Genomic DNA, 16,195 nt, shown 5'->3' on the forward strand with positions numbered 1-16,195 from the left:
ACTGGAAAAACCTTAGCTTTGACAGTTGTGTACCTTAAACTTATTTTGTCAACAGTAGCAATTACTGAAGGTATTTCATAGAACAAAAGGGTTTCAAGTATTTTCTTGAAACCAGAAAACCAGAGGGTTTTCAAGTTTTTTCTCCTGATTTGAACTACTGTAAGGACAGATTAGTGTTATCACACCAAAGTCTGAGGTAAATTGCAGAGTGTCTATCTTAAGTGATAAGAATTTTCTAATGTCTCATTCTGCCAGATTAGCAAATATTGCAAGCAACAAGAAATAATGTTTTTACTTTCACCATAGGAAGGGATTCTGATTAACTTCAGGGAAGGCCAAGGCTGAGTTAATAATGAAGAGACAATCTCACAATAACCTTTTCCTCTCTGCTTGAGATTTCTAATGTTATAAAAGGAACACTTCAGCTACAGTAACTCAGAATTCTTTAAAATAGATTTTTAACTAATAAAAATAAATGGAAAAATAAAATAGATTTTTATACTATGAAATTCTATGAAGTGTTAACAAAGTATCCAAAAAACATTTTATAACCTATATATAAGTTTACTTAACATTAAACTTAACATTAAAAGCTTACTCCTTGGAAGGAAAGTTATGACCAACCTAGACAGCATATTAAAAAGCAGAGACATCACTTTGCCAACAAAGGTCTGTCTAGTTAAGGCTATGGTTTTTCCAATAGTCATGTATGGATGTGAGAGGTGGACTATAAAGAAAGCTGAGCACCGAAGAATTCATGCTTTTGAACTGTGGTGTTGGAGAAGACTCTTGAGAGTTGCTTGGACTGCAAGGAGATCCAACCAGTCCATCCTAAAGGAGATCAGTCCTGGGTGTTCATTGGAAGGACTGATGCTGAAGCTGAAACTCTAATCCTTTGGCCACCTGATGTGAAGAGCTGACTCCTTTGAAAAGCCTCTGATGCTGGGAAAGATTGAGGGCAGGAGGAGAAGGGGATGACAGAGGATGAGATGGTTGGATGGCATCACCGACTCAATGGACATGAATTTGGGTAAACTCCAGGAGTTGGTGATGGGCAGGGAGGCCTGGCGTGCTGCGGTCCATGGGGTCGCAAAGAGTCATGCACAACTGAATGACTGAACTGAACTGAACATTAAAAACCAATTTCCAGAGCCAAAACATAAAATTCCCATTTCAGTTAGATATACTAACCCAGGAATCGCTAAAGACCTTCAAATTTTTCCATCTTTTAAAATAGAGGTTGGCAAACTTCTTGTGAAAAGGACCAGATAAGTAAATATTTTAGGCTTTGCAGGCCTTACAATCTCTACTGCAACTACTCAAAGCAGCCATAGATATATAAACAGATGAGTAAAACCATGTTCCAATGAAGTTTTATTTATAGATAATGACATTTGAATTTCATGTAATTTTCACATGACATGCCATACTGGTCTTTGATTTCTTTTCTCCCAAATTTAAAACGGCAAAAACCATTTTTAGCTGAGCGATACATAAAAAAACCGGCAGCAGCTTGGCTTTGGCCCATGTGCCATAGTTTGGCAACCTCTGCTCCAAAATAATATTTAAAAATCCAATCATTTCAAAATATCAAATCATTACTTCCCAGAGATTTGAAGTAATCATTCAAATCTTCATCAGTAACTTCTTTTAGGTCAGCTGGTTTCCACTTTGGACTCTGGTCTTTATCTATTAAAACTGTCAAGTAGAGACATAAGAAATGTTAATTTTTTTTTTATGGTATTACCAGATATTAATTATTGAACTGACACAAACTCCCTTGGACTAGGCATATTTTTCTATAGCACATCTTTTCCTGCAAAGTTGAAATTTTTGTATATGTTCCTTCCCCTACCCCCCTTAAATTGAGTCCCCACAGAATTTGGATGATGACCTAACATGCTAAGCCTGATGCTTCTAACTTGAACATAGCCTACTGAACTAATCCAGTGATTTAAGCCTTCAAACTTTTTCTAATAAAATCATAAATGAAATCTCTGCTGTATAAAGCTAGAGTTGGTGTGGTTTGAAGGGAAGGCAGGGGAGGGTGGAGGGCCCAGATCTGTCTTCTAACCTCTACACTGAACTCAGGAAAATTACTTAAGGTACAGGGAAAGAGACTTTATACATAATTAATATGCATCCTTCTGTTTTGCTGAATCATCTAGCTCACACTGAATTAAAACACCAGACCACCTCAGGTTATCACGAGCTCTACTTCTCTTATTTCAAGTGTAGTTATCACTTAGCATAGCCACACAGTATCCCCGCAGGATTTTAGGTATGAAGCAATCCATAACCTCCTTCTAAAAGGGAGGAAAAGGTCAGTTTCCTGGTTGTGATCACATCCTACAGTTACACAAATGTTACCATTTGGGAGACTGGGTGGAGGGTATGGAGGACCTCTCCATATTTCTCACAACTACATGTAAATCTACAATTATCTCAAAAAAATTAACAATAAGAAAGAAAATGAGGCTATACTTGGTATGGCTGTGGTAGGGAATTTCAACCATACTTAGAATGTGCATAATTTTTGTGAGGAATGAAAATATTTAAACATACAAGGCCAACCGGCCAACTCATTAAAAAAGGAGTTTATCACTAAAAGGCTAAATAATTAAAGAAGCAATCTGGGAACCAAAGGCAGCAAGTTGCCTCAGGAGATAGAGGGAAGGGGGATTTATGCATAATTAAATGTGGATACTTGAGGGTTCCAAGGTTTGGCCGCCTGCCTACAGGATTCCAGTATCTGATCAGTGGTGATACTGAACACTGATGCTATGATCCCAGCCAATTTGAAAATTTTACATTCCCTGGACAGAGTAAATAAAAACAATCCTGGAACATTCTACAAGAATCTCTTTTATGCACTCAAGTCAATGCTATATACCTTCTTAACAGTCTACTGAAGGACAAAAGGAAAGAGAATATTAATCAAATCTTCAAGGTTACTTAATTTCAAACTAACAACATTTTTAATCCAGCACAGGTAAAACATTCTTGCCATGTAGGAAACTCAGGTTTTTCAGAAGGTTTCATGAGGTACCCACTCAAAACTCCAGTTGGTAACTCTCCAGCAAATCTGAGTTAATCCTTTTAAAATTCTTTTCTGTAAATTCTAAAGGAAGAAGTTTATTCTAGATGTTAAGAGCATTTCTGACAACCATTCCTCTAATTTGGTAGTTTAATTAATTTGCTAACATACTTTATAATTAGCAAATTGTAGCAAACATTTGGTTATGCAAGAACATTTTAACAGTTTTACTCAGAATAGATACTGCTTTCTGAATAAAGAGGTTATGCTGAAAGATGAGGCTGCATACTTAGTTTTCATTAAAAAGTAGCTTGATAAGCCCCTGCCCTGTGAATTAGAACTTTGATGTCCCTTGGTTTCAGTCCTTTTTCCTTAAAATATCTAACGGTATATCTAAAAATAATACTTTTCTTTTTTAAGTGAAGAAGGGCTTCTATTAACATACACTGAATACTTTAGCAGCATAACCAAGTAGCACACAGGTCCTCCTCACATCAGAGGTCTAAGCTCTGATCCACACGCAGCAAGTGTCTGCAGGGAATCAGTGGGAGGAATGTATATTTTCTATAAAACATATAACCATCTCTGCTGACTCAGCTCTATGTGTTCCCTAAAAGGACTTTTTACTTCTTATACTATATCATGCCAGAAATGAAGAGAATTCTACCATAGTGACCAGTGTTTACTGAAGCTTACCACTCAGAGAATATAACCTTTTATTCAGATAGAGTATATCCAGAGTCTGTACTATATTAAAGTGATAAATAAAAACACAAGAAACGTAGATATGTAAAATACATGCAGAGGGAAAGAACTCATTTTATACAACATAAATGACATAACATAATGACAGCTATTATTTATAGGGATATGAACTCATACATTAAAAAAAGATTGCAAATTTGCTAGAACAAAAATCAATTGCTTGCTTTTTCTTAATATTCTGACTGAAGATGACAAGCAAAAATAGGAATTAATACCATTTGCAGATGCTGCTAATTATGTCATGCAGTTTTTTCTCAAGGCAATGTTGAGCTGCTAGGTACAGGCAAAGTGGTAGATGGCAGAGCTCAAAATGGCTGGGGTTTCCCCAGGCAGTACAAAAGAAGAACAGGGGCTTCGGGGCTTTTTGCAAGAGAACAAAGGCACCTTTCAGAGGCTGCAGCTGCAGAAAGAGTTGACAAACCCACACTGCTCTCAGCAGAGGTAGTCCATGTGACTGCTAGGAGCAGGATTACTTCTCATAGAAATTAGGGAGTAGTGACAAGGCTACTGGAATTTTTAAAACAATTTTGGTTTCAAAGATTGATCTTCCCTCATATTGGTAATATTAAAAAATTTTTTCAATCTGTACAAAAGTTTGATTTTGACTAATAGAACAACTGTCTTTTTAAAACAATATATGCCCCCAAATCCTATTTCCATAATAGCCAGGAAGGAAACAAGTGTCACTTACCTGCCCTAACGCCTTCATGAAAGTCATGGCCTTTCTGAAAGAAAATCAAGATTCAGTGAGGAATTTCTGGGCATCCTCCTTCCTGATGAGCCCTGCTCTTCCACCCACTTTAGTGCCCACTCTCGTGGCCACACCCTGAGCCACAACATTCAGAGACTGGACCACCTCTGATCACCTCCTCCTATTCTTATTTGCCAAGTATCTCCACTGCTTCAAACCCCCGATCTTACTGAGCTCCAGTGACCCATGACTCTCTCACCATTTGTTCTGGCTTCACTTTGCTCTTCATCCAGCCCGGTTTCCCCAGTTATTTAATGCAGTCATTATTTTCTTGAAATGCCCTCATCTCCCTCAAGCCTTCTTCTCCCATTTACTCTATCCTGCCAAAATCTCAGCACCAGCTAAACCCTACCATTTATCTCTGCCTGTGTCCACACAGCTAAATCTCACTGCAGAAGAACCATACAGCTGTGACTGGCTTCGTAAAATTCATGATCACACATCTCAAAAGGCACAGAAAACTGTGTCACAATCCATGCTCTCTTTCCCACTGCTGAATATGACTTCCACTGTCTTCATCCTCTCAACCTCTACCCCTAGGCAAGTTCTACTCTCTACACTGGATTCTCAACTAATGATTTAACCTCCTACACTAGATTCTCAGCTAATGACTTAACCTTTATTTTTTAAAAAGAGAGATAGAGAAGCCCTAAGACATGAACATTCTCTTATTCCCACTATCAAAACACCTGCAGTCCAACTACACCATGTAGCCATCTGCACCATGCCTTCCGATTCCCAACTAAGGCAGAAGGGACTCTCCCCTGCCAAAGGCCAGTCCTCCCTGCCTTCCCATTCATCTGCCCTCTTCTCGAGGGCTATGCCTGAGGAGGTCTCTCTCTCTCTCTCTTTTCCTGGCATGGTCAGTGTACACAGTATAACTCAGTGGTTAAATGCATGCACTTCAAATAACTGGGCTCATCTCCTGGTAGCTACATGACCCTGGGCCAGTAATTTCTCTACTTCCCAGTTTCCTTATATGAAATGATAATATCAATACCTCCATCCTAAGATTATTTTAATCAATATCCCAACACAACATCTGACGGACAGTAAGTGCTCAGTAAATGTTAACTATTATTAGTAGCATCAACATAATCCTTTTCCCCTGTTGGATCATTCCCAATCATTTACAAACATGTTTTAGTAACTTCCACCTTTCAAAATAAAAAAGGAATCTCACTTGATTTCACAGCCTCAGCTTCTCCCCTGTTTCTCTTTCAAGAAGAAAAGGTTATGAACACAGTCTTAGCTTCTTCACATCCAATTTACTCATTTCCCCTCCCCTCCCCAACTTACCACACTGTAACTTTTGCCTCAACACACCCCTGAAATGGCTTGCCAAAATCACCTGTCACTTCAGTGTTGCCATTGCATAGTATGCCTTTATTCTTGTCTACTAGAGGCGTCGCAGCACTCCTCCTCCTCGGAGCACTCCTCTCCGGCTTTCACGACACCATGCTCTCCTGGTCCTCCCACCTCTGTCCTCCTTCTCTTCCACTGCTCATTTTCGGTCTATATGATCTTGCTGTGGTCATTCAGTCACTAAGTCATGTCCGACTCTGTGACCCCATGGACTGCTCCAGGCTCCTCTGTCCTCCACTCTCTCCTGGAGTTGGCTCAAATTCATGTCCATCGAGTCAATGATGCCATTTAACCATCTCATCCTCTGCTTCCCCCTTCTCCTTTGACCTTCAGTCTTTCCCAGAATCAGGATATGATCTTATCCACTCTAAACTCAACACAGCAGTGCCTAAATAATCAATTCTGTTAAAATATAAGATTCTGGCCCTCCACTGCTCAAAGGCACATCCGGTGCCTTCCCATTTTACTCAGAACAAAAGCAAGCAGTTGCCAGAGCTAAAACAGATGACTACTGCACAGGACATGTTCAGGGAAGATTACTACCCCACCTGCAGCCACATGTTGAGGTGAAGCGAAAAGGAGAGAGAATCAATTACGTCTTCTATGAATTTAACTTCAGCTTCGCAGGAACTCATTCTTCTGCCCTTGGTGCTGTATGGACATGATCCCATAAAAGCCATGATAGCAATCCTACTCCACGTTCCTGCCTTTCTGGGTGCAGGCCATGAGAATTAGGGCACCCCTGCAGCAATCGTATAAAGTCTTAAAAAGACCTCCAAGGACATATATGCTCTGCACAGCCGTTCCCTACCCTGTCAGCTCTGATCTCCTTTCTCTCGCACCCACCGACCACCCTGCTCCTCTCAATCCACAAGGCCTACCTGCATTTCCTAGAACAGGAAGGCCACCCCTCACTCACCTCAGAGCTTTGTACTTAGGTGCCCTCCAGATATGTGCATGACTCACTACCACACTTCTTTCAGGTTTTCACGCAAAGAACATCATCTCAGTGAGGTCTTCTCTGGTCATCCTATCTACAAGTTTAACTTCTATCCTCCTTATTCCATACCCTTCTTCCCAATTTACTTTTTCTCCTTAGTATTTGTAATAATATACTACATATTTAACAAATTTATCTATTTATAGTTTATCTGCCCCACTGTAAAGTAAGTTCCATGAGAGGAGGGAATGTCTGTTTTGTTCACCTATGTATTCATGCCGAGCACATGGCAATAAGCACTCTTATTTGTTAAGTAAATAAGTAAATCTCCAAAGTTTTGCTTGTTTTTAAACTTGTGCTGTCTTTCAGACTTAAATTTCTAACCCACACCTATAAACTCCAGCTCCTAAATGCGTTCTGTCCTTCATATCCATCAAGGCCTATCTATCTCCTTCAGTTCAGTTCAGTCGCTCAGTCATGTCCGACTCTTTGCGACCCCATGAATCACACCAGGCCTCCCTGTCCATCACCAAATCTATCCCCTACATCTATCTCAAATCCACTTATTCCTCACCACTGCCACCGCTTGAGTCTAAGCCACTACTATTCTGCACCTGGATTACTGCAGTAAACTCACATCTGATCTTCACCCCCACTCTGAAACCCCTCCAACCCCATCATCACTCAGCAGGAATAATTACCTTCTTGAAACAAATCAAACCAAATCACTCCCTGCTGAAACCCACAAGGCGTTTCAACATGCTCATGTCTCACCCTTCAGGTCACAGGTGAGCTAACAATCTCAAGATGTTTTCCTGGACCTACTTATCTCTACTTATTCCCTCTTTTCCCCACATCATTCTATCACCAACCTTGTATGTTTCCTTTAGAGCACTTACCACAATTGGTAATTATTTTACTTATTCTATTTGTTCTTTATAGTCTCAGGAAGCTATAAATTACATGAGAACAAGGACATACAACAGCGTAATACGCAGCACAGTGCCTGGCGTTTGGCTAATGCATTTGCTGGAAGAATGAAGGAAGGAAGGAGTCAACCCATCCAGTCAGTGCACTAAATGTGAAAAACAGGGACTGGGTGAGTTGTTCTGGGTGGCCGTCAAGACTCTGCCCACCTGGCTTCACCTGCCATGTCTGTGCCACTTAACAGCTGCATCACCTTAGGCAGGGTACTTTTCTATGCCACTGTTTCCTCAGCTGCAAAGTGGAAACAATAATCATACCTGCTTTCTAGAGACAAGTGTAATATTTAATGGAGAGGATGCATATAAAGTACCAAGCATAGTACTGACTCATAATAAAAGACCTCACTGCAATTTACATCCTATGTAGTAACCTCAAGATATGACTAATAGAGCTTAATTTATGATTGTATGAACTATTTTGAGTATCTTCACAATAATATTCCAGGACATGGAAGTCCATTAGGTATATCTGCTTTCTAGATATTAAACATAATATTTCCTTTAGGCGATGAGTTTATTAATGCAAAGGTTCTCTACACATAACACAAAAGAGATAATTTTGCTTTAAAAGAATTTATCTGGAAGAAGAAATCACTATGACTGAAATATTTCATGAAATCAATAATATTCTATGTGATTATTGCCTATTTTAAGTGTATCCATAACGGTATTTTAATGCTAGTCTATTAACTGAAACATGTAACTGACTAATAACTTCCCTTTGTGCATTTTATATATATTTAGATTTAGAGAATTTATGCTTCTTGCCTATGCCTGAAAATGGCATATAATTTCTGAAAATGGTTATAATTTCTATTTGAATTTCAAGAGGTCAGAGTCCTTCTTACAATTACATGCAAATGTAACTGCTATTTCATAAAGGCTTAACAATCTAGTATTTCCACACACCTTAAGCTAACTGGCCTACTGTATTTTCACAGAGTAGGTTTACAGACAGTTTCAATTTTCTTGTTTATAAATTTTCTATATTTATCATGTTCTATAATGAACATATATGACTTTCACAACTAGAAAATGAAAATAAAGAAAAATTCTTACCATACAAGCTTGACTCAGCCGATATTCCATAGTTAATACTTCCGGCAAGGTCTTTGAAGACCCCTCCAAGAGTTGCCTTAGTGTGATCTTTAGCGAAGTTGGAGACATTTTATTAATTACCTATTAAAGAAAAAAAAGAATTTTTTTTACTAGCTTTAGCCCAATACTCCGTTTACTTTTTAATAATAAACTAGCTGAGTTTTGATACAAATCACATTAAAATTTGCTCCTTAACAATACCTTCATACAACAAAATCTCACAGAAGTAAGATTATGCCTTAGCCTAATCCTGGCAAAGCACCAAACAAAAGATTTTAGTCCAGTACCACAAAGAAGATCATTTTTTCTTTATTAAAAAAAAATATGTAAAACGTTCTCTAAAGTTTAAATTCTGTCAGATTTAATCTCAAAAGAAGGAACACTAACAGAAATTCAAGTAAATTTAGATCATTTTACTCTTTAAAAATGCATTAAAAGTAGAGCTGATACTGACATTAAATAGAGGGTAAAGACAATGAACAGGAACTGAGAGCTTAAGAAGCTAATTAAAGGCAACAAATTGGCTTATTCTTCACCTAACTCAAAAGAATACATAAAGGTATAGGAAAAAATATAAATGCATATAATCCTGCTCTCTTCTGATAAAAGACTACAGAATATTCCCAATCTATTAGCATACTATGAGATGAACTTTCTAATCCTTCCATTAAAAAACAAAAATCACTATTTTAAAGTCTTTGGGGCCTCCCTAGTGGCTCAGCGCTAAAGAATCTGCCTGCCCCAGCCCAGGCTGGATGCATGAGACAAGTGCCCGGGCCTGGTGCACTGGGAAGACCCAGAGGAATCAGGTGGAGAGGGAGGTGGGAGGGGGGATCGGGATGGGGAATACTTGTAAATCCATGGTTGATTCATGTCAATGTATGACAAAAACCACTACAATGTTGTAAAGTAATTAGCCTCCAACTAATAAAAATAAATGAAAAAAAAAGAAAAAAGAGAAGAATCTGCCTGCCAATGCAGGAGACACAGGGTTGATCCCTGATCCGGGAAGCCCCCATGTGCGGCGGAGCAACTAAGTCTGTGTGCCACAAAAGCTGAGCCGGTGCTCTAGAAGGCTGGAAGCCACAGCTACTGAGCCCATGAGCAGCAACTACGGAAGCCCGTGCACCCTAAGCCCACGTTCTGCAACAAGAACAGGCACCGCAGTGAGAAGCCCATGCACCACAACGAAGAGCAGTCCCTGTTTGCCGCGACCAGAGCAAAGCCCCATGGCAACGAAGACCCAGCACGGCCAAAAATAATAAATAATAAATAACTATACAAAAGAAAAAAACAGCTTCAGTTCAATTCAGTTCAGTAGCTCAGTCATGTCTGACTCTTTGCCACCCCATGAATCACAGCACGCCAGGCCTCCCTGTCCATCACCAACTCCCAGAGTTTACTCAAACTCATGCCCATCGAGTCGGTGATGCCATCCAGCCATCTCATCCTCTGTCGTCCCCTTCTCCTCCTGCCCCCAATCCCTCCCAGCATCAGGGTATTTTCCAATGAGTCAATAACTATACAAAAGAAAAAAATAGCTTAAAAATAAATTAATTTAAAAAATATAAAAAAAGAAAAACTTTCTTTGAACTGTTAATGCCATGGAGAAAAGCTTCAGTAAGTCACAGGTTGCAGCTGCTGCTGCTGCTAAGTCGCTTCAGTCGTGTCCGACTCTGTGCGATCCCATGGACTGCAGCCTACCAGGCTCCTCCTTCCATGGGATTTCCCAGGCAAGAGTATTGGAGTGGGCTGCCATTACCTTCTCGAAGTCACAGGCAGTATTCACTTAAGAAGTATTCAATATAGTTTTCAAATTACAGAGGTCAGAGAAGAAGAATAAATCATTTGTTCATACAATAGAAATTATTTAATCATTTAATTTGAATAGCTGATATTTTAAAATACTTGCAAGGCACAAGAGAAATAAATCAGTGCTAAACAGGTCAAAACAAATTATTTGAAAAAATATAGAAACCATTTTGAGTAGAAGTAATGTTTTCTACAAGGGGAAATGACAGAAAATGAAAAGTAAGGAATACTAATTAGAGACACTGTATACAGTTGGATTTTTAAATTTTTTAAGAAAAATCTAAAATAATATATCCAATCACTTTTTAAGAAGTTAGTAAGAATAATAACATAGTTAAAACAACAGATATCAAAACCCCCAAATAACAAACTCCTGTCCTACATTATGGTCGATTAATGTAAAGAGTCTTTAATGAAATCTCCCATTTATGGGTCTGCCCAAATCTTCAGGATACCTTCTTCACACATTTTGAACAGAAATAAATGCCACCATTAAGAGAGAAAAAAGGCAAGTAACAGATAGGAGGAAGATATATGTAGCTTATGTACTGGATAAAGGACTTAATATGGATAGAAACATCCACATCCATAGAAATAACTCCTACAGATTAACAGTAATAATAAAAGATTTAATAGACACTTCACAAGAAAGGATACCACACAGTCAATAAAGGTATGAATTGATACTCAACCTTATTAGTCATCATGAGAAATGCAAATTAAAACCACTATGCAATGCTATTTTACATATATCAAAGTGACTAAAATGAAAAACACAAGTAATCTCAAGTATTGGTGAGAATGTGGAGCAACTTACTATGCAAGGTAAATTGGTACAACCACATTAGAAAACTTCTTGACAGTAACCAACATAAATGTACATACTGTTAAATTAAACAGAGGCCATCCAACTGAAGTGCTCTTAATGCTTTAGTAGCCTGTAAGCAAACCAAATTCTAAGGCTGTAATGCCTCAAGTTTAAAAATCTAAACTTAAAAAAAAAAAAATCTAAACTTAAGGACAACCAATCATAAACAACCAATTCAGGCTTTCCCAAATAAAGCTACTGCTTAAGCGCTACAGCCAATCAAATAAGCTTTGCTTCCACCTCCTTTCCATAAAAGACTTTGCCCATTTGGATCAATTTTTGCTCAAATAAACTCTTAAAATTTTTAATATCCCTCAGTGTATCTTTTAACAACACATGTAATTTTGCAGAACTACTCCTAGGTGTATACAGAAATGCATATCTTTGTTACCAGAAGACATAGACCAGATTGTTCACAGCAGCATTATTTCTAACAGTAAAGACTACAAATAACCTCAAATGTCCTAGAAAAAGCAAAACTGCAGCAAATTTAATGCCCACTTCTATAGCGCAAACTTTAAAACACAATTTGGCATATCATTTTATTTTTTAAATAATTAGCTTTACTGAAGTATAATTTACATATGATAAAATTCACTCATTTTAAGTGAATCTAGGTCTACAAATTTTGAGGTATACAGTTGTACAACTACCTCCACAATAAAGATGTAGAACATTTCCATCACCCCAAAGAGTCTACTTCCCTCAATTCTACTACGGAACAACAGTTTTCTGTGCCTACAGTTCTGGCTTTTCTAGAATTTCATAAAAATACAATCATACATTAAGTAATCCTCTGTGTCTGCCTTCTTTCACTTGGCATAATGCTTCTGAAATTCATCCAAGCTTTTAATGTACCAACTCATCCCTTCTTATAGTTGAGTATAATATTCCACTGTATGAATTTATCACAATCTGTTTACTCATTCAACACTGCCAGGGATTGGATTGTTTCCAGTTTGGGGCAACTACAAAGTTACTATGAACATGTAAGTACAAGCACCTGTGTAGACATACGTTTATATTATTCTTTGATAAATCCTTAGAAGCAGGATTGTTGGATTTTTCCAGTAAGTGTACATTTAACTCCATAAGAAACTGCCAAACTGCTTTCCTGCCAGAAATATGAGATATAAGTGCTCCACATCTTTACCAACACCAAGTGTTGGTACTATCAACTTTTTAAATCTTAGCCATTCTAATAGATGCTCAGCAGCATCTCATCATGGCTTTAATCTGCATATTCCTAAAGATTAAAGATCTTGAGGGACTACCCTAGTGCTTCAGTGGCTAAGGTTCCATGCTCCCAATGCAGGGGGCCTGGGTTCAATCCCTGGTCAGGGAACTAAAAATCCATCAAGCCAAAACTAAAACCTGGCACAGATATATTTTTTTAATAACAATAATAATAATAAAGATGCCGAGCATTTTTTCATGTGCTTCCTAGCCATTTGCATATTTTCTTTGGTGAAATGTCCACATTTCCCATTTTTAGTTGTGTTTACATTCTTATGTCATAAGAGTTCTTCACATATGGTGGATTTAAGTCTTGTTATCAGATACGTGTCTTACAAATATTTCCTCCCAAAGTGTTGCTTCATTTTCCTAATAGTGTCTTTCAAAGAGGAAGTGTTTGACTTTAAATAAAGATTTATCAACTTTTTTTTCTTTTGCAGTTCCAGCTTTTCACATTAAAAGATAATCTTATCTAACCCAAAGTCACCAAGATTTTCTCCTATGCTTTCCTTTAGAGTGGTACAGTTTTAGTGCTTACATTTAGGATTGTAATCCATTTTGAACTGCATCTGGTGTGAAGGACCTCAAAGCATGTTACCCCAAGATATGCCACCTTGGCATACTGATTATTTTGAGTTAAAGGCATTTGGGAAACAATAGGTATAAGAAGGGCACTTTGACCCTCCTTTTCTTCCTGAAAGCAGGAGATGCAACCCCCATGTGAAAGGTACCCTCCCTGTGCCAGGAGGAAGGAAGACATCCTGATCACCAGAAACAGGGAATTTGGGGCCAATGCATGCATACTAATTTGCTTCAGTCATATCTGACTCTGAGACCCCATGGACTGTAGCTCGTCAGGCACTTCTGTCCATGGGATTCTCCAGGCATGAATACTGGAGTGGGTTGCCATTTCCTTCTCCATTGGGGCCAATAAATCTGAACAAATAAGCCTTGCTTACTTCTTCACCATGTACTACTCCTAACCAAAAGTTCTTTGTCTTGTCAATTCTTCACAAATGTATTGTCTTTTTTATCTAAAAGGTATGAAAGCTTCCTGCTCTGGTCATCCCTCATGTCTTCATTCTCGTGTACAGACATCATGTACATGTAAAAATTTAATAAAATCTGTATATTCTTTTCCCATTGATCTGTCTTATGTCAGTGTGATTCCTAAACCAGCCAGAGAACCTAAGAGGATGGAGAAATTTTTCCTCCCTATCAGGGCAAAATAAGAGCCAATAACCGTTTTTTTCTTGCATATGGATATCCACTTGTTTTAGAGCCATCTGTTGAAAAGGCTTTCTTCTCCCCACTGAATTATCCTGGGAGTTCAGAGCAAGTTTCACTCTAGTATTAATTTATCCCCACTGCTCAAGTGTAAACCTTCTGGCTCATGGCAATGTGAACACTTCCCAGACCTGTGTGAGCCTTGCTAACTATTCAAACTATTGTTTTCCTGTGACTCTTTGCCTGGTCTTGTGGAATTTTACCCATAACGTTTACAGATCAATATCCTGGAAATTCCTCCAAGAAGAAAGCTGAGTCAGTCTTAGGGCTCACTTGTTTGTTTCCCTTCTCTCAGGAATCACATGTGCTGCCTGCTTTGTCCGATGTTTATAAATACTTGTTTCATACATTTTGTCCAGTTCTCTAGTTGTTTACAGCAGAAGAACAATTCCTGTAGCAAATTTTCTGAATACAGGTCACTTTATTCTTAAATAGTACAGTGTACAGGTAATTCTCAAAGCTTACAGAAAGACTAGTAACCTTTTAAGTTTCTCTTTTTAATACTTTGCTACTACTCTTTCTTAAAATCTATGCCCTGGTTAATGTTCTCAGTTTTCCTATTTTTCCTCCAATTTTTCAGTGCACGAATTCTTTAAAGAGGCTTGTCATATTGGTGTATGTTAACTTCTTCAAGTAAAAACAGTTTCATTTTATTCTTCGTGAAATGAGCATTGTAAAATAAAAACACACATAAATCTCACATTGGTGATTAGAGAGAAGAAATACCTAAGACTCTAATAAATTTTCTAGTACTAGAAAAGGAACGTACATGCCCTCTCTCTAAGCCTTTTACACAGCAAGCTGTCCCACATCAGTAACAAGAAAACACCTAAAGGACAAGTCAAAAGCAACACTGGATTCCCTGGTCATTTGCTCAGACCACCTTCCTGAACTCTAATCTGACTCACTGCCCCCTGCTCTTGCTTCTCTGCCTCTCTTGGCCATGAACCTCATTCCTTAGTGCTCCTAAGGCTTAGCATTCTTGCTGAGAATTGAGGTGAGGCGGGTAGTCTCAACCTCTTCTGCTTATGATTCCTTTGATTACTGACATCACTTGTAATCCTGGAAAAGAAATACTTCTCTGATTGGCCCCCAAGAACCTTCTTTACTTTGGCAAGCCTGAATGTCTCATTAACAGAAAAGGGAAATTGAAACAGGAAAGCATGACCTACAACTGAACACCAAGAAAACAAACAGCTAATTTAAAAATGACCAAAGAACTTAAACATTTCTCCAAAGAAAATACAAATGGTCAATATGCATAGGAAAAGATGTTCCATATCACCAACCACTAGGGAAACGCAAATAAAAACCACAATGATGTATCACCGCCCAGTCACTAGGATGGTTATGAGAAAAAAAAGAAAGACAAAATAGCAAGCGTTGGCAAGGACGCAGAAGAACGGAAACCTCCGCGTGCTGTTGTCTGTGGTGCACCTGTTCTGGCGAGGAGTACAGAGGTCCTCAACACGTTGAAAATAGAAACCCAGTGATGCAGCAATTCTACTCCTGGGTGTGTACTCAAAGAGTTAAAAGCAGGTATTCGTACACCCATGTTCACAGCAGCATTATTCACAAGAGCTAAAAGGCAGAAGCAACCCAAATGCTTCCAGATGGATGGATAAACAAAATGTGGCATAAACATATGATAGAATATTATTATGCCTTAAAAAGGAATGAAATTCTGGTACCAGCTACAACATGGATGAACCTTGGTATCTCATCATGGTAAGTGAAGTAAACTAGTCACAATAGGAAAAAATGCTGTATGATTCCACTTATGCAAGGTGTCCACTGTAGTCAAATTCACAGAAAAGGAAAGTAGAATACTTGTTGCCAGGGACTGGGAGGAGAGGGACATGAGGAGTTACGGTTTAATGGGTATAATGTTTCAGTTTTGCAAGCTGAAAATATTCCGGAGATTGGTGGCACAACAACGTGAATATACTTAACAATGCTAAACTGTACACTTAAAAGTGATTCAGAAGGGACTTCCCTGGCAGTCCAGGGAATCTGCCTTGCAATGCAGGGGTCACCGGTTCGACCCCTG

The 16,195-nt window shown here is 38.5% G+C and overlaps 1 protein-coding gene across 3 annotated transcripts in view; it reads right to left on the reverse strand.

Moving 5' to 3' along the window:
- Positions 1 to 1,357: 1,357 nt before the first annotated feature.
- The window catches only part of HIBCH (3-hydroxyisobutyryl-CoA hydrolase), a 107,927-nt gene continuing 93,089 nt past the window's right edge, over positions 1,358 to 16,195 (reverse strand). For 2 of the 3 annotated variants that reach the window (XM_043487853.1, XM_043487854.1), the window contains 3 exons: positions 8,904 to 9,023; positions 4,494 to 4,527; positions 1,358 to 1,698 (listed from right to left, as the gene is read on the reverse strand). In XM_043487853.1, coding sequence (XP_043343788.1) covers positions 1,583 to 1,698; positions 4,494 to 4,527; positions 8,904 to 9,023 — 270 coding nt within the window. In that variant the 3' untranslated portion in view covers positions 1,358 to 1,582. The remainder of the gene's footprint in view (positions 1,699 to 4,493; positions 4,528 to 8,903; positions 9,024 to 16,195) is intronic. The other variant, XM_043487855.1, reaches the window with a different exon arrangement.

The sequence above is a fragment of the Cervus canadensis genome, chromosome 15 (assembly GCF_019320065.1).
Source record: "Cervus canadensis isolate Bull #8, Minnesota chromosome 15, ASM1932006v1, whole genome shotgun sequence".
NCBI classification, from domain to species: domain Eukaryota; kingdom Metazoa; phylum Chordata; class Mammalia; order Artiodactyla; family Cervidae; genus Cervus; species Cervus canadensis.